The sequence below is a fragment of the Elephas maximus genome, chromosome 9 (genome assembly GCF_024166365.1).
Source record: "Elephas maximus indicus isolate mEleMax1 chromosome 9, mEleMax1 primary haplotype, whole genome shotgun sequence".
NCBI lineage: Eukaryota > Metazoa > Chordata > Mammalia > Proboscidea > Elephantidae > Elephas > Elephas maximus.
In genome coordinates, this window is record NC_064827.1 from 5,873,644 (window position 1) to 5,900,733 (window position 27,090).

The window sequence follows — 27,090 nt, forward strand, 5'->3', positions numbered from 1 at the left end:
AGAGAGCATTTTACTGGCTGAACGCACCATTTACTCACTCTGCTGCTGACAGACATTTGAAATGTTCCCAGGATTTTCTGCTACCATGAACAATTCTACCATAAACATTACGGTATCTAGGACACACGTGTTGGAGTTTAACTCTTCGGGGAGTCCCGGGACACACTACATCCCAACCACTTTTTATGTTTCTGGAGTTCTTTGGGAAGGAGGGAACCCAATTTTAATGTGGCCAGCCTCAAGGTGGGAGCCTTTTGAAATGTGTGAAACTCAAAAATTCTGAGTGGGAACCTCATTTTTGTGTAGACTGAGCACTGTCTTGGGTGATGCCTCCCAGATGTGTGAACTTTCTAAGCTTTTGAAGGTTTCCCTTTATTTCTGTGAGATACGCCTCTTCAGTATGTTTCCCAGTTACGATGTGCTCACAACAATGTACTGACTGGAAGAATAAGCTATTGCCAGTCTTCTTCAGTCACAGTGGCCATTCTCTCTCTCCTTTATGCCATGCGTTGTTTCCAGGTGTTACTGGCTTCTTTCTTTTCTAGCTTCTGAACAGTAAATAATGCCTTTCCAATAAGAAAGAATGTATTGCAGTGGTACTTTTCAAGGGACTCAAACGTCTCTGAGTTATTCTTACCATGCATTCACTGACTCGTACCAGTAGGATTTACTATGTTCTGGTGTCTGCTGGGACATATGGGATCCCAGATAATGGGTATCAAAACATGTAACAAAAATTCTGAATGATCCTTTCATCAGCATGCCTTCCATTAGTGCAAACACAGGATAAAAAAAAAACAAAAAATTCAAAGGTGAAAATAACTGGGTTGCTAAAAGCTTAAAGCAGCAGCTCTCCAACTTCATGGTCTCAGAACTCCTTCACACTCTTAAAGAACTATTGAAAACCCCAAAGAGCTCTTGTTTGTGTGGGTTATAGGTGTCAACATCTACTGTGCTAGAAACTAAAACTGAGGAAGCTTTAAAAATCTTACTAGGAAATGACATTAACAAAATCATGATATGATACCATGAATAACATCTGTATTAAAAACAGCTACATTTTCCAAAAAAAAAAAAAAAAAACCCCATTGCCAAAGCAGAGGTAAAATCACCGAGACGAGTGGCCCTGTTTTCCGCTTTCCCCATCTCTTTAACGTCTGGCTTAATAGCTGATGGCACGATTCTAACACCTGCTTCAGCACCAATCTCAACTGTATGCTCTTAAGAGAATGAGGGCGAAAAGGCAAATGACGTCTTAGCTTTACGAAATTAGTTTTGACAGAGGGCCTCCTGAAAGGGTCTTTGAGAACCTACTCCTTAGAATGTATACCTAGGAAATTTCTGGGTGTTAGTATATGTGCTTGTAATTTTCCAAAATAGTTGTCCCAACTCATACTGCCACCAACGGTGACCGAGAATTGTGTAGCTTTTAAGTTATCACTAGTCTAGTGAGTGTGAAGATGGCATCTACTCTTTTTCCTAAGCGTATCTATTTTTACCTTGGCTGACATCACCCCATATCTATAAACGCGCACCATCTCTTTTCATCTGACCTTAGAGCATAAGCATTTTCTTGGGTCATTAACACCTCTTCATAACTATCATTTTAATGGCTGTATAATATCCTTCGTGTCACAGCTTTTTAAATCATTCTTTTAATTTTTAGGTTGCTTCCTATTTTTCATTACAAAAGCCTCTCTTCCCATGAAACAGTGAGTTCTACACATGGAGGATACTTTTTGTTTTGTTCAACACTGTGTCCTCAGCATCTCAAACAGCTGTGGTCTGCATTAGAAGACACTCGATATCTCCTGAATGATTATAGTGACTGAAGACCCCAAGTTTCCTGAATACATACACTCATGTGAACAGGTCTCCATTTCTCATATATTTCTCACATATATGCTACACTACAGCCTCTTTATACCTCCCTTAAATATAAGTTAACATGGAATCGGCAATCTAATTTTTCTTTTCACGATAAAACCTACAAAAAGAAGTCTTGGCAGCTGGTTGAATGGCTGCCTTTGATGGGCATGGACTAAGAGGCCTTCACTGAGGCCAACATTCCCATTCAACAACATATAGAGCTACTTACTTTGGCTTTCTGGAAAAATAAACGAAAACACCCTCTTGGATCCACGTTACGGTTTTTGGCCATTTCCATAATAAACTGCATGACAACAGCCTGGTGTGCTATTTGTTCCATCAAAGCCCCTTTCTGAAAGCAAAGAGATTGAAATGACAAGAAATACCTCTTGAAATATAATTGACTGGCATACTGATTCAAATCTTGTATTTTTAGCGTACTTTCTATTTTACTCCCTTTAGTTTTATCTTAAGTCAAAACATACAAACAAAAAAATCAAGCCCGTTGCCGTCGAGTCAATTCTGACTCAGCGACCCTATAGGACAGAGTGGAACTGCCCCACAGAGTTTCTGAGGAGTGCCTGGTAGATTTGAACTGCCGACCTTTTGGTTAGCAGCTGAGCTCTTAACCACTACGCCACCAGGGCTCCTTAAGTAAAATACTAATAGATACATTACAGAGCGTATCTTAGTTTTCATCAGCAAAAAGTTGCTAGTTGTATATGGACTAGAATAACTAAAGGCAGAGCGTGCTATTGGCTTGATTTAATATCGTGATTACTGCTCGGATTTTTAAAATATGACTTTCTCATTAGTTAAAAAAGAAACAAGTCGGATATAATAAGAACAAGAGAGATGGGGGGGTGGTGCACAGGAGGGACCAGCTAGAAAAAGTATCCATTTGCTAACTGATGCAACTAAAAAAACCCTCAAGTCCACACCACACTCAAGCAGATCTGAAGACAAAGCATCGTAAACCCATCTAATAATGCCCGCTGCCTTCATTTAAAGTTAAAAAAACAAAAACCAACAAAGTGCGAAATCAGAATTCCATTAAAGGTTCACACAATACCTGTTCAGCTTCTAGATGAAAACACCATAAAATAAGGTACTGGGCAGTTTCTTCACATACAAGGTAGGGATGGTCAGACAAGAACCTCTGACTATCATCCCATCGGCTCAACATACCTAAAAAAAGAAAAAAAAAAAAAAAAAGGAACAATGAACATCAAATATTTTATTTCTTCCTGCAAGGAAAGAAATGCTATTTTAATACTATCTTCTTTGAAGTCAATACACAGTAGAGTGATCAAAACCTCCCCGTTTGTTGGGTGAAGCCCAAAGTCCTGCATCTGAAGAATACCCTCAATCCAGGCAAGCCATGACAACTGGTCATCCTAGCCTAACGAGAGTATAGGTGAATTCAAGAAACTCAGTATTATTTACTCAGAAAATAAATGATTTTCTGTTTTAAAAGATGAGAAAGAAAACAAGACTACAAGAAGCAACATACAGCAAACTTAGACTTAATTAAAGATTCAGGAAAACAACATTATCTCTAATTCATTAGAAAATACGACTAATATGGTAAAATATCGGCAGGGTGGGAACCAGTCAGCTTTATGATAATAACTGCACTTTAACTATCTAGTCATAATCTCTGTGTATATATACAGTAAACACAACAAATACTAACAATATAACAAACTGTAAACTTTGTTTAGGGTTATCACATCTATAACTGTTAAATTTGAAATCTTTAAAAAATTTGTGAAGCATATTTGAAAATGCCTGCCATTTTGTTTCAAGATGGCATACTAATCCAAATACAAGGTGCACCTTCATCTCCATCCAAATCAAAAAGAAGTCTGACTAAAAAGTCAATACCGCCCAAGCAAACATGTAACCAGTGAAGTGCTGAACTTTTAACTCTGTCCAGTGAGCTCTACACTTGAGTAAGTTCAGTGTAACAATGTCAGCTTTAAAATGCTTCAGACTCATCCAAGGAAGTCTGGACGTTACTGAATCGTCAGGGAAATTTTGTAACGGTATCTCAACAGTTTGGCAGTAAACCTTTTCTCTAGACACGAAACGAAATAATGTATTAAAGTCCTGTACCAGCACACAAGTGAGAACAAAACTGAGGATAAATGTTGTACTGAAAAACACACATTCAGCAACACATGGCAAGTAGCTGAAAATAAATGATTTTTCCCCACTTAAAAAAGGCAATAAAGGATTTTAACATTTTCTCATAAAGAGTTTTACATGCTTTTAAAGTTATTATACTCTATACTCTGGATATGATAATTAAGTCATTTTAAATTCTGAGTAACAGAATGGTTATGGAAGATATTAAAAACTACTCCTCAAAGTACAGTTAAAAACCCCAAAACCCAGCGCTACGTGCTACAGTTAAAGACGGCCTAATTAATGACTTCTGGGGCAGACCTAAAGAAGGCACACGCTTGCTTATTTCTTATACCTGAGGCCATAAATAAATCCTGTGAAGCAGTTTTGCCTCAGCTTTCTTATAGTCCAGAAGAAGTCAGTATTTTCAACTCTCTCTACCATCCACAGAGCATCGCTTCTGCTGTTTACTTCTCCATGGCGGCATCTTGACTCACTGAGGCACCAAAATCCTATTCATTTTGGTTTCTTTTGCAGGAAGGACAACATGAAAGGGTTAGTGACACTTGTAGGGGCCGTGAGGAAGGGTGTTATTAAATGTAAAAGTTGTTAAACTACCTATTTAGTACTTCAGACAAAATTAACACATGTGCTTAACCACAGCTTTTCTTTATCTGAGAAATACTCACCATCACTTTATTTCAAAAATGCAAACTGAATTATGATAAAATTGAGAAGTTAGGTTACAGGTAGCCCAGAGAGACCTTTGTCGGAAGAGTATGGAATTTTATAAACAAAAGATGACAGGCAATGGGTTCAGTGGAACAGAACATACTTGAAACTACTGCTGTTATCATGGAATTTACAACCGTGGGAATAAATGGAGAGTACGACAACCTAGCACGACGGCAACGACAACAGACTCTGAGAGGAAACTGCCTGGTTCAAACACTGGCCTCACAACTTTGGGACTTTGGGACCCTGGGCAAATCCCTTGACATCTCTGTGCCGCCACTGCCTTAACTGTAAACCAGGGCTAAAAAGAGTACCTCACCCACAGGACTTTCGTGAGGACTGAGTGAGTTAACACAAAACAGCCCTCAGGAGAGGGCCTGACACAGCGTGAACATCGGATTAATGTTAGGTATTATGAACACAAAAGCGAACAATTCACTCACTCATTCATTCAACAAATATTAAACTAATCCTTTGGTTAAGAATAATCCACTTAAACTAGCCAATTTCCCCCAATGCTTGAAAAACCTCACTTTGATAAATTAAAATATTTTAACAGTTATATGCTTTTCCCTATGTATTTATCCCCAGTGAACATCTAAATCCCAATCTATCAACTTTCAACATCCTACCTTATTCCTAAAACGGTCCCCAAATGCATGTCCTCAAGACTGCTCTCCTGTACTTTTAACATGATACGTGTTAACACTTTATACCATTCATTTTAATTTTTCTATTTCCTAAAAATCTTCCAACTAGGTTGTGAATTTCTTGTGGAAAGATACACGCCCTTTTTTCTGTATTTCCTGAGCCCCAGATGGCTTATATTTTTAATCACCTACCATGGACAGCTATTTCTACCTATATAATTGAAAACAAATCAAACTCATTCAAAACCAAACCCATGCTTCTCTCCCTGCCATCCTCCAATGCTTCCTGGGCTCCATGTCATCCAATCAGGAGTCCTAGAAACTCCTTTGACACTTCCAGTCTTCCCACATTGAACTGGTCGCTAAGTCCTGTGGCTGTACTACCCAACCAAACCCGCTGCCGTCGAGTTGATTCCGACTCACAGAGAACCTGTAGGACAGAGTAGAGCTACCCCGTAAGGTTTCCAAGGCTGTAAATCTTTACGGAAGCAGACTGCCACATCTTTCTCCCACGGAGTGGTGGTAGGTTCAAACTACCAACATTTCAGTTAGCAGCTGAGCACTTAGCCACTGCGTCACCAGGGTTCCCTGGATATACTATAACCAAAAAAAAAAAAAAAAACCAAACCCACTGCTGTTGAGTCGATTCCGACTCACAGTAACCCTATATATAGTCCTGTGTTAACGTGAATTACATGAATGGATTTTCTAATGATAATCCCTCCTTGAATTCTTAGGATTACCCTTTAAAAATATTTCTTTTTCAGATTATAAAGTACATACATTGTGAAGAATTTGAAAAACCCAGAAAATAAAATCACCTCCAATTATAAAAGATAATTATTGTCAACATTTTGATGTATTTCCTTCCATGCTTCTTTTTTAACTTTTTAAAGAAACAGAATCGTATAATTTTTATCTTTCACTTCACATTCTATCAACAGTATTTTATAGCATATACTTCTTAAAAAATAATTTTGCTATCCATGAAGTGACTAAAGAGACTAATTATTCACCTTCAGGACAAATGAAATGCTTACAGCTTTTGATAAAATTCTGAGAGCCCAACAAGCAGCCTGATGATGAGGACGGTGATGTCAAAGATGCATATGACTGCGAATAAAATGGTTTTGCAGAACTTAAGAGAAAAAAAAGGCTTTGTTTCTAAATTAAAAGTTGACATGTATGAAACATGAATTAACAAAAGTTAATAAGTTACGTAGAAATTTAGGGCAGAAAAGCGAGGTTTCAATGTTTCATAATACCTTACATGATACGGTTATACCGTTTACCACTAGATGGTAGATTCCATTTAATTATAAGGCTAAAAGCAACACAAGAAAGACAGTCAACAAATAGCGTAAGGGCAAGTCAGGAACAACTCTGGAAGATACAAATACACGAGACTACAGAGAAGTACTGGTGTGAGACCCTGACATCCCTACACGGCCCCCCATGCAACAGGCCCATGTTTTCCAAGAGTTCAGAATGCAATCCAAGCTTGGATAAAGTCTCAAGGTGGCAACTGTAATTAAAGCTGCTGTTCCAGAAGCCTGGGAAGTAAGTAGCGTATCAAGGTGATCGTCATCCTGGCAAGTGTTTTTTTCCTTTTCCACAATAAGCATACAACACCAGAAAACTGTGCTTCCACCTAGGATGGACAGGATTATTAAACTTTCATGGTCTTGCCTTAGGTCCGTGTCCACTCTGTGCCATCATTTAACCAACAGGTCTTTGATTATCTCATCACCCCACATGGCTGCAAGTTGGTTTACCCCACACTGATGGAACTTGGCGAGCAGGAGGTAGCAGGTACCCCAGATACCCTCGTGAAATACACACATCCCAGAGAGTGGGAAATAAAAACACATGAAAATTTGGAGAGCTTACTACCTTACTGACATATTGGGGGATTCAATGGCTGCGGCAAGTAGGATATCTCCTCCAAAGTGAAATTCAACGTGTATTTCTACTGAGAGCGAGGCACAATATCACTGTGGGAGCGTTACCGCGTCTGGATGGGTTTGCAGAAAGCGAGGCACTGGTTAGCGTTACAGGATGAGATGGGGTCTACGGCATGCAATGGCGAAGCAGCTGTCTGTGAATCACCTCTGCATGTCAAGTAGCAGAAATCACCTCTGCACGCCAGTAGCAGGAACCAAGGCCGAAACCTCAATATGTCCCTGTACAGTGGAGAGACCGGCCAGCCATCAAGTAGTAGGTTGTTGACCTTGGACCCGTTTGATCTTGGAGGGAGCAGCGATTCTTCACTAGAACAAACCCATTCAAGACCTGGAAACGCCTTCCCTCCTTGCCATGTTTCTGCCTGTAACACCATCTGTGGCCTTATTAAATGCATTATCCATCATATTCACATTTTTTTAACCGAGGGACTCATTTTACAGCAAAATAAATGAGACAATGAGCTCGTGGAATTCACTGGTGTTATCATAAACATCACTCCCCAGAAGCAGCAGTAAGTGGTTTACTGAGGACTCGGTTATAGTACCAGGTGGATAACAGCACCTTGTGAGGCTGGGATATTTTCCCACACGAAACCGATTCTGACCCAGGCACTCATTTTCCAGCAAAAGTGACAGAACCGTTTCAGACCGACTAGGCTCCCCATGGCTCCAAAGCAGCTGGCCTGGTAAACGCCTTGGGTGACACCACCTTGACGGATGCTGTTTTAGCAGATGCAGCACGTGGTCTGAGTCAGCAGCCGACACACGGTACTTTTTCCTCAGCAGGACACACAGGCCCAGGAAGCAAGACGTGTAGGTGGCCATGGCACCTCACGTTACCACAACTAATGACTCACTTGCAAAACGTTCGCTTTTCATCCTTACGATTCTGGGCTCTGCTGGTTTAAAATCTTAATGTCTATCCAAACACATTGCCATCAAGTCAATTCCAACTTACAGTGACCCTACAGGACAGAGTGGAACTGCCCCATAGGGTTTCCAAGGCTGTAAATCTTAACAGAAGCAGACTGCCACACCTTTCTCCTGTGGGGTGGCTGGTGGGTTCAAACTGTATACCTTTTGGTTAGCAGCCAAGTGCTTCACTGCTCCACCAGGGCTCCTTATATTTATCCAAGGGAGGACTATTTATCCTTTTTTTTCTATTATAAATAGTACCACAATGATATGAAAAGAAACTATGTTCATTTTTTAAGCTACTTTTCTTGAATTAAAATAGAATACACAGGCTTTTTATCTTAATAAAAAGTTTGAGAATGATAAATATTTTATGAAGAAATGAACTGCATGTAAGAGGGAGGGAAAAAAATCTAAAGTAACATCCAATGTCTCAATATGATTGAAATTCTAAACACTTTGGGTGAAAAACATTTTAAAATGCTAATATTTAAAAAGCTCATTAACACACTGCAAATAAAAACCAAGCTTACTAAAACCATTACTTGGAATAAAAACAATAAATTCTGACCCTCCATTTCTAACACCTCTCAAGAGCATTTTTACGCCAGCAAGATCAGACTGCTCGTGGTTCTCAGAACACACCATGCTGTTCCGTGACTCCATGCCTCTGAAGATGCTGTTGGCCCTGCCTACCTTGTCTACCTGGCAAACGCTAAAATCTAGCTCAGACGAGACCTCCTCTGGGAAGCTTTCACTTACATCAAACCCGTCCCAACCCTCATCTCCAAAAGAGAAAATTATTTCTTCAGTTCTTTGTACACATTTCCATGACTGTATTATCTGAATAGCAGTTCAAGGGTCTGCCTGAATTATGACAGCATTATATCTAGAACTGCAAAAACTAAATGCTAACCTCACAACTACCAAGGAAGCAGAGGGGGAAAAAAAAAGACAAGATTAGCTGGAAATTGATTCTCTCCACACTTCGGTTTGCTCAGTCAATCTCTTTTATTTAGGACCAGAAAAAAGTCTACAGCAAGACCTGTACAACCGTGCCAGAAGTAGCTACATATTTAGAAGTTTGTCAATGATCTTCCTTTTGGTTCCCGTTTTATAAGTCCATTTTTTGTACATATGCGTATGATATCAAACATAGCAAGAGGAACTCAAGACTTACCAAAATGTCTGATTTTTTGTTCATATTTCTGCATAAATGATTTTGATTTATCTTCATCTTCTGTTTCTTTTCTTTTATCTTGATTAATAAAACTCTAAAAAAAATTTACAAATTAAAATCAAATTTTATATTCTAATTGAATCTTCTTCCTCAAATACTAAATGCCCAGCAATCCCTCCTATAAACGTTATAAAAAGATAACACAGTATTACACGGACAGTACATTATTAAATGACCTGTTACGCTTTTCACAAAAATGTTTTGTACTGAGGTTTAGTTAGTTTTGTTTAAAATTACATCTGCGTGAAAAATTATAGAATTACCTTAGGAATCATACAGAAAAACAACTGAATTCACCTTTGTGTTAAATGGAATTTCCCTATCAAACGTACTTACACAAAGTTCTTTTCTATGCATAACTCACGTTTGCATTATTCATTTTTTATAAATGCATGCAATTCTAGTCTCATCTTTAGAGTTCTTGCTGGAAATGATTGCAGAAATTCAAAGCACAGAGAGGATAAGGTGTATTTACTACAAATTCTCTGGTAAGACTTAAACCAAACACAGACCTTTGCTGTATTTTAACAAACCTTTCTTAGGAGAAGCAAAACACTTCGTTTCTTAAGTCAATTATAAATTTCTATTAATAAACTGCTTGTTTTCGGTTAAATAAGTCACGGAACACCGAGGTTAAGTTTTTATCCAGCCAGAAAACCGGCAGGACAGTTTCTCAGCACATTCTGTGACCGCATTTGTACCCTGAGAACATCGCTGCCAAAAAGGAAAACTGCAAACCAGCCCTCTGCCAGTTGGTAATCAGGAAGCACTCAAAAGTCTATATGTTTCAAAATAAAAGCATTTTTTCCTTTATATTCTGCTATCTAGACTAGTACTGTCCAACAGAAATATAATCGGAGCCACAAAAGCAATTTAAAATTTTCTATTGGCCACGTTAAAAAGTAAAAAATAGATGAAATTAATTTTAATAACATTTTATTTAACCCAATATACAACAATTATAATTTCAACGTGTAGACAATACAAAAAAATTATTACTGATATATTTTACTTTTTTTTGTTACTGTATCTTCAAAATCAGGTGTGTATTTTACAACTTCCAGCACAGCTCAACTCGGACTGGCCACATTTCAGGGGCCCAACAGCACCTGTAGCTAGGGGCTATCGAGCTGGAAAGCACAGATCGAGACCAGTCCTCTCAATGCTCAAGCTCCCAGACAAAACCAACCTATGATTCTGAGCAAATGACTGGAACATAAAGACAGTCCTAACTAATTTGTGGTATAAACATAGGCTATCTTTGAATGTACGGTTAAAGAAAAAATTAAAAGCAGAGACATAATGAAAATACTTGTTTCACGACCACTGTGTTAAAGGTAAGTAAACTTTATCAAATAAAGAAACATTATTCAGATAAAGAAGGGTCCTGTAGTGGGGGAGGAAGACTACATAAATATAAATTAGTATGGCCATGGAAGAAGCCTGCAAAGACACGGCTCACTGTTAACAGTGGTTATCTTTGGGAAATAGAATCAGAGGGGAAGGGAATCCTTCAATTTCTACTTCATGTGTCTGTGTATTTTTACAGTAAGCATGTCATAGTGTTATAATTTTTTTCAGTTACATAAAGAAGGAAGCACTGGTCAGGCTGGGACTGATGTACACCCACCTACGTGCATTACTGACAGCTGTTCCAAACCCGAGCAGGTCTAGGGCGAGGCCACTAAGAAGGCCCTCTCTGCCAGGAGAACAGAAACAAGCACTGCCACAGGCTGAGAAGTCTAGAGAATAATGACCGCTAAGGAAAAGGTGAGTGTGAACTTAGCCAAGAATGAGCAGGCTAGCCCTAAAGCTTGACAGTCAACCTTCGTACAAATAAAAAAATACTACTTTACAAATTAGTAGGAAATGACTGCTTTCACTGCCCCAATTGGTTGTAGACTGAAGATTTCAATACATCTTTTTAAAATGCTCCATATTACATATCTTATAGGAGTATGGGCTACATGAGTTATCTGTTTGCCAAAATTATACACCTACGATTTGTGCATATCAAAGCATGAAAATCTTACCTAAAAACTAAAACAACAACTAACAAGCAAGCAGGAGTGGGGAGCAGGGGAAGGTACAGCTGAGACAAAAATGGCACAAGGGTGACAGACGTTGATGTAGAACATGGGATTCATTAGGCTCTTCTGTTTACTTTGTGCATGTTGTAAGTTTTCTAAAAAAAAAAAAAAAGATCCAAATTTCCTACCATATGACAGGCTCGCAATGCGTCATGACGTTTGAAAGCCTACCCCTATTCTCTGCGTAGATGTGTTAATGTCATTCCTGTTTCTGGCTCAGAGAGCAGTAATAATGGGCAGTACATGAAATCCACTTCTGCTGCGAAGCTAAAAGCTTTTAGCTTCTGTGAATTATTTCCTTCGGCCACATTGACACAGTGGAAGAAAACTGAACCCTAAAATAACTGTGCCCATCAGCATGTTCTTAGACTTAATTATACATGTTTTTCCAAAACAAGGACAAATACAGGTTATTGTATTGCTCAATATACAATTATATCATTTTGTTCCATATTAAAGCACTAGTTCACGAAATAATCAGGCTTTGCTGTTTTTCCTCCTTTTCATGCATTTTTAAATTAATCTCCAGAAACCCTAGTTTTTCCATGGAAAAGACAGGTATAAAGCCCTGAGTACTCTGAGCAGCAGGGGGTTTTACAGGTCCAACCAGGCCGCTTTTCCTCTACTATCTCTAGAACAATGGACGTCATGCTCATTCTTAAAGGCAGCACTAGGAGGAGATGTAATGTCTCTTCACCTTATCTTAGTCTCTCAACCCCACAGCCAGGAATTCCTTCCTCATGTTTAATCCGCCCCTACCGTATCAAGTCATTTTACTTCCTTTTCAGGTTCTTCATTTATAAAATAAGGTGACGGAACAAAAGAAACCCTAAAGCAGCAGTCAGTAAAGTAAAGGGCACACAAAGTGACCCCACAAGGTACGAGGGAAAACGTAACTCCCGTTTAGACTTTCACCTCTCCCTCGTGAACACCGACCTGGTGCGACTGTTTATAACGTGCACATTTGTTCGGCAGTACACGTGCACCGACAAATACTGGGGACAGGCCCAGTAAAAGCACCCAGAGTCTGCAGCTCGGGGAGAGGAGTTTCCAAACTTCCGACTACGTTTTAGGTTAAGAGAGATTTCACATTGGGTCCTAACACGTACACACTTCCCTCAAGTACACGTTCCACAACATCGTAGTGACCTTTGGTAAATGGAACGCACTCCGCTCTCTTCTACTCTACTCTTTTTAAAAAGCCACTTGGAATGCACTGAGCTGTTTCACACCCACGTGGGGTCGAGGCCTTGTAGTCTGAAGGACACTGCTATTCGGAACTCTTCCAGCAATTTAAACCCATTTCTTCTTCAGACTTCAGTGAGGAACACAACACCACTCTTAATAAGCTACCAAGTCCCAGGCACAAGTACTGTACTATTTCATTTTACTAAAAGACAAAAGGGACTAAATTATTTCTAAGTCCTTTCGGTTATAATGCTTTTACCAGTAAACCCAGATTACTACCTAAGGTTTACTGAATATATTCTGTTAAAAGACTTTATTTAATAATTAAATCCAGAAAGCTATCCATCAGTGTTAGGAGACTGATAATAAGCTGATAGCACGGCAACATCAGAAAGTGCTCCTAACACCAAAGCCTTACCACGGGGCCCGGCACTCTGCGCTTTTAAATATGAGCCCATTTCATCTTCACGCCCACCCTCTGACATCGGGTATCTAGAATTACTTCTGATATCAGGTACCTTATACATACAGTTGAGGAAACTGAGGCTTAGAGATGTTAAGTGACTTGCCCAAGGTCACAAAGTCAGTGTGTGACAAAGCTGAGACTTGAGGCAATCTGATTCCAGCGTGTTATGCTGTAGTCACGTATCGGATTAAATACTAGGCACATTAGACACTATTAGAGAGACTGGTTTCAGTAAAACAAGCACTTCTCATAAACCTCTATCGAAAGCAAATACTGTCTACAGAATTCTGTGACTCTGCTAAATACGCACAACTCATTTGTACAAACAGTTCCAACGTTTTTTCTCCCTTCATTTTGGTCCGATGAAAGGTCGTACCTTATTAAAAACATCCCTGCTAACGGCATCCATGTTCCACAGGCACAGTCCCTCTCTTTGCACGAGAGCCTCTTCCTTCTGTCGCCACTCTTCTTCCCGCTGCCTCAGCTCTGACGCTGCTGTCTGTGCTTTGGCGTGCTCCTGATCCAAGGACTCAGAGTTATGCAGCGCCAGGCTACCGAGCTTCTGCTGCGCTTCAGCGAGATTCCATTTGCACGCCAGAGTATTCTTCACAAACTCCTTCTGCTTTTGGCAAGCCAGTTCAATGCCATGGCTATATATCTGGATAAAAAACAAAACTCTCCTTGTAAGACAGGAAGGAGGCAAAGGGTATGTTTGTGCAGCAGGCCTCAATTTTCTCTTATTCAAAGGATTTCTGTACAATGTTTTTGGAACAAAGTGTACCCTGCCTTCTGCGTATGCAGTCATACTTTTACACTATAGGTTTTGTTTCATCAACTAGACTCTAAGCTTCTTTGTTCATCTGTATCCCTCCCCCTACAGCTAACAACAACAACAAAAAGCCTGGCAACTAGCACAATGTCTTGCATGTAGTTGGTGATCAGCAAACATCTGATTTAATGTCTTCATAATCCTCCTCGAAGAGCAGGATAACAGAAGTAAAAGCTTGTATCTAGTTCAACAGCTCACCACTCAACATGATGAAAAGCGGACCTTTAAAGTTCTGTTCTACAAGGTCTTCGCTGCAAACAACCTTTTATTTAGAATAATTTCTTGGTCTCTATTTTCTTTCTGTATTATCCCAGTCCTCAACGATTTAAGAAGTTTTTGTTGAAAATTTCTATTCGTAACTATCAGACACAGATCCTTTAACTTAATCCTAATAAACATGGGCAAAGTTATTTAAAAACAAACAAAAAAGATGCCAACTGGCCCACCCTGGTGATTCTGCTCCACTGGAAAGCCATAGTTATTCAGTTTAATTCTTACTGACCTACACGTCGTAAGGGACTCTGTTAGGTGCTTAATTCCTTACATTCCTAACTCTATAAAACAAACACTGAAGCCACATTCTTTCCGATTTCTTAGCCAAATGCAGATCAATTTCAAACTACCTATTCAGCATAATTTCCCTCTGATCTGTTCACTTACTTGCTTCACTATGGCCATTGCCTTAGTTCAAGCCCTTACAACTTCACATGTGAGTTATAATAAGGCTTGCCTGCCTTCAGCCCTCCCAAGCCATTCATTCTCCACTCCGCTGGACTGGGGTGAGCTTTCCCTAAACACAAATCTGACCATTCTACTCATTCTTGGAGTCTTGGATAAAGTCCAAACTCTGTGGCATGGCATGGTCCTTCGAGATCTCACTTCTGTTACCTCTCAGACTCAATTTCATTTACTCTTCTAATTCTGCTTACTCTTTCCTCCTCGCCCTCCCTTAGCTTCACAATCCACCCCAGCCCCGGTCTCCTGGATAACTCCCAACGTGGTCATCTTTCCTGACTCTGGCTTTACTCCCCTAAATACTCTCTTATCCCTTCTCTCCTCATCCAGATTATGCGTGCTTCTAACATGCTGTTTTTCACGTACTATTGTACGTATGTATTTACTAAACTATTAGCTTCTTGAAGGACGGGAACTCAATAAACATTAGATGAATAAATGCATCTCCGCTTCTTGGCGCAGACTCAGTGGTGATACAGGATGTGGAGGCGCGGGCGGTGCAGAGCCCTTCCTTCCGGCCGAGTCTCCAGGCAAAGGGAGATTCCTGCTGGGGCAAAGGCGGGCATTGCTGCTATTCGTATGCTTCACTTACCCCCTCAGCAGGTCTGGACCAGTCCCTGGAGAAGAACATCACGCTTGGTAAAGTTCAGGGTCAGCTAAAAAGAGGAAGACCCTCAAGGAAATGGATTGTCACAGTGGTTGCAACAATGGGCTCAAACGTAGCAATGACTGTGCAGATGGCGCAGGACCAGGCAGTGTTTCATCCTGTTACACAGGGTCGCCATGAGTCAGAACCGACCTGATGGCACCTGATGACAACAGGTCTGGGGCCTGGGTGCCACACTGCCATGCCCCTGACTAACCAAGTAAAATACTTTCATTTTTTGCTATCTTAAAAATAGGATCAAAAATAACCGTATACTAACTATGCTTCAGAAGAAACCAAAAAATGGAAAAAATGAAGCTATAAAATTTATTTTGTAAGCAGAGACAAAGATATACTGAAAAGTAACATAAATAAATGAAATTATCCTGCATTTTGAGATTATGTCAGAGCAAATATTAATTTAGCAAATCAACACAGAAACCTTATTTCCGAATTTTAAAAACGATTCATGTTTAAAAATTCTTCTCCGCAGGTTGCCCAGACAATGCTTAGGCATTTGGGCAAACTATCCAACATGTATTTAGATGAGTAAATAAAACATCAGGTCCTATTTTAATCCACGAACGTACTAAGGTTTTAGAGGTACATTAGACAAAATTATATTTTAATGGACTGTTACCATTATTAAGGTCTATTAACGTACCTTTACATCAAAAACCCTCAAACAGGATCTCTGAATTCCAACCTGCCTTTACATTAACAAAAGACGTTTTTAAAAAAAATTATACAATGTTTATAGTTTGAATTACCCCAGTGCCGTCAAGTTGATTCCGACTCATAGCCACCCTACAGGGTCACTGTGAGTCGGAATCACCTCGACGGCACTGGGTTTGGTTTTTTTTTGATATAGTCTGAATTAAACATTTTATTTTTTCCAAACATTTCAACCCAAAAACTTAAGGCCTAAAAAGTTAGGGAGAAAAATAAGCCCTTTTATTAGGTTTGTTATAAATTCACGAACCAATTTAGAATTAGTAATCACTTTGCAAATCTTACTATTCAGTTGTGGCCAAAGAAAGTTTTAGAGCCCTTCACAGGCAGCGCGGTAGGTGGGAAGAAACACCGGACTAGGCGTCCGCAGTAGCTTCTAGTCTGAGCTCGGAGATCAGTGTTAATGAAGGGGTAAGCCTACACACTTCAAAAACTCCTTTCCTCTGTCTACTATGCACATCTACACATGCGATGATTCCAAGTGCTCCAGTAAAGAGAATATGCATGTATTTGTAAAATCAGGGTTTCTTTTTGTGCTTTTGTGATTCATCCCCAATGCCCTGAAATTCTTCAGACCTTTTCACCCCTCTCCATAAAAAAAAAAAAAAAAATTTTTTTTTTTTTTTTGCCTTCAACATTGAGGCGAGCAGCTGTGGGGCATTCCTTCCTCACTCTCTGCACCACGTTCTGTGCTGTCCGTCTGTGTATGAAGATGACACCCCGACCCATAATTAGGGAGTGACTACTGACCCATCAACTCTCATTCTGTCCTCCTGAAAAGTGTCCTGCGCTTGCCCAGCGGCTGGCTGGACAGCCTGTGATTATGAAGCAGCATTTTCTCTGTGTGAAGCCAACTAACCCGTTAGCCGGGCACTGAATGGATGACCCTACGCTTACTGGCAAACGATTTAAATCACTCATATTCATCAACATCTAGCAAAACGAGTCTAGAGAAAAACTGCTCACTAATTCAGTTAAACTCTTGGGGATTCCATTTTGCAAGAAGCCTGGAAAAAGGAGAACACCTAGAACTTGTTTCACTGAACATTATCAGGGTTTAGTCTATAATCCCAGGAAACACTTTCAAAACACACTTAGGTTAGGAGACAAACCAGGGCAAGCCAATGTAAACAAATACACACTCTCTAACACAGAACCCAGAAAAATCCTGAAAGATATATCAGGTCTGGATAGATTTCAGAGGAGGGAGGCCTGGGCTGGAAGCCTCGAGCGGCATCAAGAACCTGAGAGGCAGTCTGTTGAAAAGGTAAGCTTGCGACTGTGTTTTTACTGGACAGGAATGACCCGACACATAACTAAAAACAATTACCGTTAGGGGGAAATGGTCACGCGACTGGGAGAGAGGCACGCCAGCATCTAAAGCCGGGCTTACGGAATTTGCTCAGATGTCCAAGTCGGAGAAGTAGGATCAGTGCATCCTCCAACTGCAATCATCCCTTGTCCCGAACTATCAACTAGGCACGAGCAGAGCCTTTAACGGAATAAGGGGCTCGGGTAAAGGCAAACGCAAGAGGACAAAGGGTCAAGGATACAGCGTTAGCCGCCCCAAATCTGGGTGCTGTCGGAGGGGGGGAGGAGGAGCGTCTTCCTAGGGGGGGAATCGGCCAAGGGGAAAGAAAAGGTGGGCGTGGAGGATGGGAGACAGGGCCGCCCCCTTCCCCCGCAGAAGACACTACTCTTTAGAGCGGGGTCGGCATCAGGCACCCTGGCCCGGGGGTGAGGTAGGGGCGCAGAGCGGGCACGCAGAAGGCCGGGGAGACGGGAGTTCTGGGGACCTGGCGATGCCACCCCACCCGCCACAGAACACGGCCCCCCTCACCTGGGCGCCGCCGCCCGGCACCTGAGTGCAGCGGGGGGACCCGGGGGACACGTCCAAGTCACTCTCCTCCTCAGCCTCACCCTGGGCGCGGGGGAGGCTCCAGAGCCCCGGCGGCGGCCACGGCTGCTCCATGTCCCGCCGCTTCCAGCCCCACAACCGCCACTGCCAACGGCCTCGGCGGGAGTGGAAGCTGCCGAGCGGATCCCGCCGCCCCAGCAGCCAGAGGCCGTTACCCACAATCCCTCCGCTGGTCGCGGACGCCGACGCACGCCCCGCGCCGAACTCCCCCGCGCCACCGGCGGACGGCGGAAGGAGACGGACGCACCTGGTACGTCACTTCCGGGGGTGGGCGGGGCCGTGGGGGTGCTGGGTCCAGAGCTCTGAAAAAATTATATTTTCTTGATCGTTATTATTAGTTTCTCTCGGGGCGTGGCCGGGAACTCCTGTTTAAAACTTAGTTCTCTGAGGCATTTTAGCGCTGCCCACTTGCCCGCATTGGTGCGGAGGGGGCGAAACGTTTGGGAAGTAAAGTGTCACATAGCGTTTCTGCGTTGTAAGCGGGGGTCCTGGAGGCCGGGGCGGGATCCAGTGTCCACTTTGCATGTTGTTTAGAAACTGCAGCTCGTTCCTGTACATTGAATTATAAATCAGTAGTTCTGAGCCGGGAGCGGGGAGTTGAGAAAATTTGGAAAGGCAGAGCCAACTTTCTTCTCTTGTCTTATTTACAAACAGAGTTCTGCGACACTTGGCTGGGAGGAGCAGTTCGCCAGGGACGGCCTGGAGGGCGCACGGGTAGAAAAAGTCAAGATGAGTACAGCTGAAAGCGAACGCTTAGAGAGGGGCTCCTGTGTTTCTCCTTACCTTGCTTAACCTTAAAGATTTGTGCCCTGATTATCCCCTTTTTGAGAAGGGGGAAATAGACCCAACTTGTCCGACGCCTCACGTTTAAGAAGAGCTAGGATCTAGCTCGGGGTATCTGATTTCAAAACGTGCATGTTTAACAGTCAGGTCTTGGGGATCTAATCATAATTAAAGAGACCCAAATCAGAGCGACACAATTTTTTCATCTACCAGATTGCAAAACTTTTTAGGTTTGTTAATAACAAACACTGACAAGGTGTGAGGAAATGCTGTTAGCAAGCATGTCAGTTGCGTCATCTTTCGGGAAGGGTAATTTGACTATATAAAAAGCTTAAATGCTTATACCCTTTAATTCAGCAACTTTACTACCAGGAAACTATCCAATAGGTTTTTTTTCTTTGTACCAATAGCCAAAGATTTATCTACAAAGATGTTTATTGCAGCACTTTTAATCACTTTTTGTGATTAAAAGAAAAAAAACCGGTAACAATCCGGTTACCCAGTAATAGATAGCTGCTTCCTTCCAGTATACTCCAACTCACGGCGACCTTGTGTACAACGGAACAAAATGTTGCCCAGTATCATCCTCGGATCACCAGCATGTTCCACGACAGTGGGCAGTGTAGTCCATTGTCCTCCAGTGGCAATGCGCTCCATAGGGTTTTTAAAGGCTGTAGGTAACATCATGGAAGTAGGTCACTAGGTCTTCTGCGGCACTGCCGGATCGATTCCAACCATCAACCTTTTGTTTAGTAGCGGAGCGCAAACCTCTCTCACCATCCAGGGACCCTACCCATCAATATAGAAATTTAAATTATGGTATATTACAGTAAAACCTGCAAAAGCCAGAGCCTGTGTAGGCGAAAACCTGTCTGAGAAGGAAAACTCAAATATTTCTGGTGATAACAAGCAATAGAAAAGTGGTTAAGACCGCACTCTGTCAAAGGTGAAAAACTTGTGGGACCCGGAAAAACAAATGTAATCCTGTTGAGTTCTGGCTCTCACAAGTTTTCACTGTATTAGAATAGGATATTGTCAGTCTTTAAAAAGATTAAAAACCAAGAGACCAAACTCATTGCCATCAAGTTGCTTCCAACTCATAGTGACCCTATAGGACGGAGTAGAACTGCCCCATAGAGTTTCCAAGGAGCGCCTGGTGGATTTGAACTGCAGACCTTTTTGTTAGCAGCTGTAGCTCTTAACCACTACACCACTTTGGTTTCCAGTCAGAGAAGGAAAACTCAAATATTTTCTACTAAAACAAGTGATAGTAAAGTGGTAAGACTGTACGCTATCAAAGACAGAAAACTTTCAAGACCTGGAAAAACAAGGCAGTCCTGTCAAGTTCTGGCTCTCACATGTTAAAAATTTAAATGTGTTTATTGTGAATATTCTTAAACACACAAAAGTATAGAATATTGCAATGACCCCCATATGTCCACCACCCAGATTCAACAGTTATCAAGATTTTTCTGTATTTGCTTTATCCCTTTTACTGATTTGCTGGAGTATTTGAAGGCAAAATCTCAGACTTCATATCATTTACCACTACATACCTTAATATGAAACTCTAAGCAATGTCAATATTTGCTTTGTATTATCACAGGGCATTACTGTCAAAAATCAATCACATGGTATTATACAATGCCCAAATGATAATCAGATTTCTCCAATAGCCTCAAATGTTTAAGTTGGTTTGTTCGAATCAGCATTCCGGACAAAGTCCAGATTTTCCATTTGACTGTTGGATCTTTTAATCTACAGCACTTACTTCTACATTCTAGATATGTCTGTTTGCTTCCTTGTGGCATCATTAGCATATGCCTCTATCCCACTGTATTTCCACTAAGTGAAGCTAGGTAATAGAGCGATACTGTCCAGTAGAACTTTCTTTGTGATGGAAATACCTACCCGCACTACCCAATGCCATAGGCACTAGCCACGTGTGGCTCCTTAATACTTTAAATGTGATTAGTCTGAGTGAGGAACTGAATTTTTAATTTTATCTAACTTAAATAGCCACATGTGGCTACCATATTGGACAGCACAACTCCAGTGACTTGACTAGATTCAGTTTCAACTTTTTCAGCTAAAGTACTTCAGAAACCAAACCCATTGCCACTGAGTAGATTCCAATTCATAGCAACCCTACGGGGCAGAGTAGAATTGGCCCCATGGGGTTTCCAAGGCTGTAATCATTACTGAAGCAGACTGCCACATTTTCTCCCTAAGAGCCACTGGTGGGTCCAAAGCACCGACCTTTAGGTTAGTAGCTGAGCGCTTACCCACTGTGCCACCAGGGCTCCCAAAGTACTTCATAGGTGCTTCCTATGCATCATACGTGTGATGTCATCTATAATGATGCCAGGATTGCTTGGTAGGTTCATATGGTGATGACCTGATCCTCTAAAATTCCTCCAAAGGATATTAGTCGTCTAGTGCTGCTGTAACAGAAATACCAAAGTGGATGGCTTTAACACAGCGAAATTAATTTTCTTACAGCCTAGTAGGTTACAAGTCCAAATTCAGGGCATCAGCTGCAGGGGAAGGCTTTCTCTCTCTGTTGGCTCTGGAAGAAGGTCCTTGTCCTCAATCTTCCCCTGGTCGAGGATCTTCTCTGGCACAGGGACCCCATGTCCAAAGGATATGCTGTGCTCCTGGTGCTGCTTTCTTGGTGGTATGAGGTCCCCCACTCTCTGCTTGCTTCTCTTTCCTTTTATCTCCTGAGAGAGAAAAGGTGGTGCAGGCCACACCCAAGGGAAACTCCCTTTACCTTGGATGAGGGAGGTGACCTGAGTAAGGGTGCTGTTACAATCCCACCCTAATCCTCTCAACATAAAATTACAATCACAAAATAGAGGACAACCACACAATACTGGGAATCATGGCCTAACCAAGTTGATACATTTTTGGGGGGAACATAATTCAATCCATGACAGTTAGGATTTTTGTATTAAGGTGGTTTCTTGTTCGTTTGTTTGTTTTTCATATATCATCCTCACCAGACATTATCTTTTTGGAGTTTTTTTAGAACCAGAGAAAGAGTCCAGTGTGGTGAGTGCATTGAGCTCTTTTATACATTCATAGCAAAAGTCAGAAAGGTAAACTTTTGTTCTCTGTATGTCAGATTGTGAAAAAACTGAAGTATTAAAGAAGATTTCAGAGAGGGACTTTGAGAAGGCTGACTGTAAAAGACAGTGATTTCTTGGGTCTTGGGGATCGTTCTGATCTGGAAATGCGTTAATGCTGAAATAATCCAAGTTGTTTCATGTGCCTGGGGACTGTTTGCTGGTATTTCTCACATCTGCTAGTGAACAACTCACTCTGGAAGCTCGACCTGCTGATGTCGCACTTGCAAATTAATAATTCACTGGTTCAAAAGATTGTAGGGCCTCACAAAGGAGCCTACTAAGTCCAGACATAAATTAACGGCTTAGAAATGGGCTTTGTGGGTCTTTTTTTTTTTTTTATTCACTCATTAAATACAGCTGCCTTTAGAGCGACAAATGCCTCTTGTAAGGGGGTAGGTATGAAGTTCCTGGGTGGTACAAAAGATTAAGTGCTCAGCTACTAACTGAGTGGTTTGGTGGTTTGAATCCACCCAGAGGTACCTTCCCACCTGTAGGTGCCTCGGAAGAAAGGCCTGGCAGTCTACCTCAGAAAGATCATAGCCTCGAAAACCCTATGGAGTGCAATTTTACTCTGAAACACATGGGATTGCCGTGAGTTGGAATCAATTCAACAATTACTGTTTTTTTTTTTTTTGTTTGTTTCTTTGTCTATGAAGGTGAAGGAGAGAAGAGGCCCTCTCTCCTAATATGTCTCCTTGCCAGGTAACCTAGATGACCCATCTTTTTGCTGTAAGAGGGGAACTGGTGGCAGAATACAGCCTCAGCATGCACTGAACCAAACCAAAAACCAGATCCATTTCCACCAAGTCGAATCTGATTCATAGTGACCTTGTAAGACAGAGTGGAACTGCCAAAGTTGTAGCTGGTGGATTGGAACTGCCAACCTTTTGGGTAACAGCCATAGCTCACTGTAGCTCCTAACCACTGTGCCACCAGGGCTCCATGCACTGAACAGTGGTTCTAAAACCTGATCTGACCAAGCCTATCCCTTTTAGACTCTGAAGAAAACTACAGGCTCTTCTCCCCCCCCAAAAATGCATATATGCACATGCAGGAAAGATTGCTATCATTTCAGGGTAGCCAGGAACCCTGGTGGTGAAGTGGTTAAGAGCTACAGCTGCTAACCAAAAGGTCAGCAGTTCAAATCCACCAGCTGCTCCTTGGGCAGCTCTACTCTGTCCTGTAGGGTCGCTATGAGTCAGAATCATCTCGACAACAATGGGTTTTTTAGGACCGCTGAGACAGCCAGGGATCACAGGTTAAGAAGCTCTCAGTGGAAGCAGAAGGGGCAGGCCTGCTTGCAGAGACACTGGCACTCAGTATAAGATGCAGACCGAAAGGCTGAAGAAGCCAGTTCCTTGTCCTTCTTGTCTTCCCGGATTTATCCTTATGTTTTAGATTTTCTACTTGTTTTAATTTGTTTTCCTCTTTACTGAGTAATTCAAATGCCTGCAGTAACTTGTTACAACAGCCGTAGAAAACTAATACATAGCTTTACACTTGCACCAACCTGAATGCCTTTTCCCTGCCCAGCTGCCACTAGTGCCTTCTGGATTCTATTTCCTCCTTTACATAAATACTCCTTCTTGCATTATTTAAAAAGAAATGTTTATAAGCAGAGTGGTTAAGTTTATAAGTTAGTGTCCTGTAATTATTTTTTTATTTTTTATTTTTTTAGCTAAAATGAAAATCCTAGCCATAATTTTCTGGTTGCCTTACGTTTATGCTTTGCTAACTCAGTCTTCGGAAAATTCCCATTTGGCCTCTGTGCCATTTTCTTGGCCAGGGCTGGATGTGGGCAGGATGTGCTGATGGGCCATTTCTGCAACACTGATATCACTGCTGGCCTAGCTGCACTGCAGAAACACTCTGCGGGTAGAAGCTGTTCCTTGGGATCTGTTTACTGCCACCAAGAGGGACCTGTGTAGGTGATAAAGTCAACCTCTTGAAGTTGCAACAGTTCTATCCTTGACTGACTTGACTTGGCCTCCCATGAAGGTGGTACCCTCAGGGTCTCACTACTTTGCAATATGGACCAGCAGCATTACGTAGGTAGCAACTTCCATATCTCCATGGCAGCCAGGAACCCCAGGTGGCCGTGGTGGGGGAAATGAACAGAGTGCAAATATTCACCATCAGCGTATTTAATGTCCCCGTGGCAGACTAGCAGAAGTAGCTGTCCCCAGCTCGTTTCCATTCTGCAAATTTAGCTTTGCCCTGAGATGGTGGGCCCTCCCCTTACCAGTTAGCTCCTACAGACTGGCTGGATCTCTGCATTTAGCATCTCCTCAAAGATATTTACTGAGCATCTGCTATGCTAGGTATTTAAGGGGCTCTGGTGGTACAGCGGTTAAGCGCTTAGCGCTACCCAAAAGGGCAGCAGTTCAAACCCACCAGCCCCTCTGTGGGAGAAATATGGGGCAGTCTGCTTTCGTAAAGATTACAGCCTCAGAAACCCAATCTGGTAGAAGCCCTGTTCTGTCCTGTAGGGTCATTATGAGTCAGAATCTACTCGATGGCAATGGGTAAAGTATGCCCGGCATTTAGATACAAACACATAGCCGTGCAGAGCTTACAGTTTAGGGAGACAAACAGTCATCAACAGGCACAGGAAGACAGATAAGACTACTATTGGAGCAGATGTTAAAAAGGGGGATACATATGTCTGTAGTAGACTTGACCTTGTCAGGAGAGCAGGAGAGGCCTGAGACAGGTAAATCTGAGTGTGTTAATCCATTACCTACATTGGATGACCCCCTTGGTAAAGATACAGAGTGAGCAAGGAAAGGACCTAGAAACAGGTGGAAGAGGATAGACCTAAAAATGGACAGAGAAAAAAGATGGCCAGAGAGTTGGAGAGAGACCAGAAGAGGGCCTTGCCCTAGAAACCGAGCCAGGAGACTCCGCTTACGTTGAGTTAAGAAGGGAAGAGCACAGGTTGGGACATCGCGTATATAGGGCTCACTAGGATGCTGTCTCAGTTCCCTAGAGCTGCTGTAACAGAAATACCACCAGTGGGTGGCTTTAACAAACAAATTTACTTTCTCACAGGAGGCTAGAAGTCCGAATTCAGGGTGCCGCCTCTAGGGGAAGGCTTTCTCTGTTGGCTCCGGAGGAAGGTCTTTGTCTCCTTGGTGACCTCCATGTGATACGGCATCTATTTTCCCCACAACTGTACCCTTTTGCTTGCTTGTTTAATCTCTTTTATATCTCAAAAAAGATTGACTTAAGACACACTCTACACTAATACTGCCTCACTAACGTAACAAAGGAAACCCATTCCCCGAAATGGGATTATGACCACTACAGGGGTTAGGATTTTAAACCCTGGTGGTGTAGTTATTAAGTGCTACCGCTGCTAACCAAAGGGTCGGCAGCTCGAATCCACCAGGAGCTTCTTGGAAACTATCGGGTAGTTCTACTCAGTCCTATAGGGTCACTCTGAGTCGGAATTGACTTGATGGCACCGGGTTTGGTTTTTTTGGTGATTGTGGGGGGACACAATTCCATCCATAGCAGATGTCTGTGTTCCAGGGGCAGTGGTGGGGGAGGGCATACCTGGATTCACACATGGCTGGCCCCCTTCTTAGCTGTGTGACTTTGGGCAACAGGCCCTAGAGTCTGAATTTGCAAAATGGAGATAATGATATCTCCCTCAAAGAGTTACTGTGGGGACTAAATGAATTAGCACATGCCATGTGCCTAGTGCTCTGCAGGCCTTTGGGAAAGATTGTTTCCTTCCTTCCATTAAGCAACTGGTCACTTATTTATTTATCCGTTTTAGCTGCCATTCACCTGGATGTCTTAGCGTCAGTGTTTATGACTTACCTGTGAAGAGGCTGGAGGGTCAAGACAGGTTCTGTCCCCATCTATCAGGGCAGTAGTCTGGGTGCCAGCAAGCCATGGTAAGCCCCCAGATCAGTGCTCTGGAAGACACAGGGACAGGGCACCATCTGTGTGCCTTCCTCTTGGTGTGCAGATAGAGCACCAGGAACTGGATGGGGACACAGTGTACCACCTTCATGAGGCTGAGTTTGTCACTTCCACAGAGAGGAACTCTGATTTCCAAAATGCATAACTAATTCGTGTCTCAGGAGTTTTTTCTGCAATATTTTCAGCTGCGTTAACCTCCAAGGCAAAATGATAAACGACTCATCACAATTTTTCTTTTCTTTTCCGGAAACAGCATTGGCTGTCCAGATTTTTCTTGGCTAGACGTAGCCACTCTCTCCTTGCCTTCATTTTTTTTGTCTATCAAATGCGGTGAATAGAGGGAAAAAGAATACAGTTTCCCTGGCAGTTAAGAACTCTCGCTCTGCCGGCCACCTCTGACGCTTTTTAGAGTGTAACCGTGACTTTGGCAAGTACAGTGACTACTCATTAGGAGACGCTGTGATTCAAAGCTTGCTTTAGACAAATTAAATCCCAGAACAGGCTGAACAATGCTATGAAGAGAAAACTGGCAGATATTTCCATTGTTGGTAACACAGGATAGGTAAGTTTTAAACCTCTAAGAGTTACCCATGCATTTCTAATTTGCAGCATGTTCAATTTTTTGATTACTGATGGTGGCTATGTTTTCCGAAGCAAATACGAGGTTCATCAGATTTAATAAACAAAAGAGTACCTTCAGGGGCAGGCTCTCATATTAAATCAGAACTGTTACGGAAATCCCAAGGCTTGGGGGTCTTATGGATACTAAAAGGGGCAGTACTTAAATTACAACGGGGCAGCGATCATATTCCACTTTTAGAACGGAAACTGTCAACATTTTAAGATAGTGATTGGGGTCATAAAGAGAATGGAAGGGGTTGGTGCAAAGGAAATAGGGCTCTTTTTGGGGGGATCTCCGGATCCAGCCGCCCCAGCAGTACGGTGCCAGGCACGCGGACACTCGGACCACGCGCTGCGCCCGGCCACGTTCGCGTTCCAGGTGGAAGGTTGCGCGTTTGAGTCTCCACGGCAACGCGACGCTTCCGCCTTCTGGAAGCTGAGACTCTCGCTCCAGCTGTGAGACCAGTACCGGTGGGAGGGACCCGGGGTTGGGGGGGGGCCGGGTGGCGATGAGA

At 42.2% G+C, this 27,090-nt stretch overlaps 2 protein-coding genes across 4 annotated transcripts in view; one reads left to right on the forward strand and one right to left on the reverse strand.

The window, feature by feature from the left end:
• The window catches only part of CDC37L1 (cell division cycle 37 like 1, HSP90 cochaperone), a 32,466-nt gene extending 14,169 nt beyond the window's left edge, over nt 1-18,297 (reverse strand). The window contains exons 1-5 of the mRNA XM_049895291.1: nt 18,030-18,297; nt 13,624-13,905; nt 9,444-9,537; nt 2,942-3,057; nt 2,099-2,221 (exon numbers count right to left, since the gene is read on the reverse strand). Of these exons, the coding sequence (XP_049751248.1) occupies nt 2,099-2,221; nt 2,942-3,057; nt 9,444-9,537; nt 13,624-13,905; nt 18,030-18,161 (747 nt within the window). The 5' untranslated portion in view covers nt 18,162-18,297. The remainder of the gene's footprint in view (nt 1-2,098; nt 2,222-2,941; nt 3,058-9,443; nt 9,538-13,623; nt 13,906-18,029) is intronic.
• A 110-nt stretch (nt 18,298-18,407) lies between these two features.
• The window catches only part of SPATA6L (spermatogenesis associated 6 like), a 63,631-nt gene continuing 54,948 nt past the window's right edge, over nt 18,408-27,090 (forward strand). The window contains exons 1-2 of one of the 3 annotated variants that reach the window (XM_049895283.1): nt 18,408-18,582; nt 18,762-27,031. Coding sequence is in view for 1 of the 3 variants with exons in the window: in XM_049895281.1 (XP_049751238.1) it covers nt 22,709-22,723 (15 nt within the window). In the remaining 2 variants the exon portion in view is untranslated. The remainder of the gene's footprint in view (nt 18,583-18,761; nt 27,032-27,090) is intronic. The other 2 variants (XM_049895284.1, XM_049895281.1) reach the window with 2 other exon arrangements.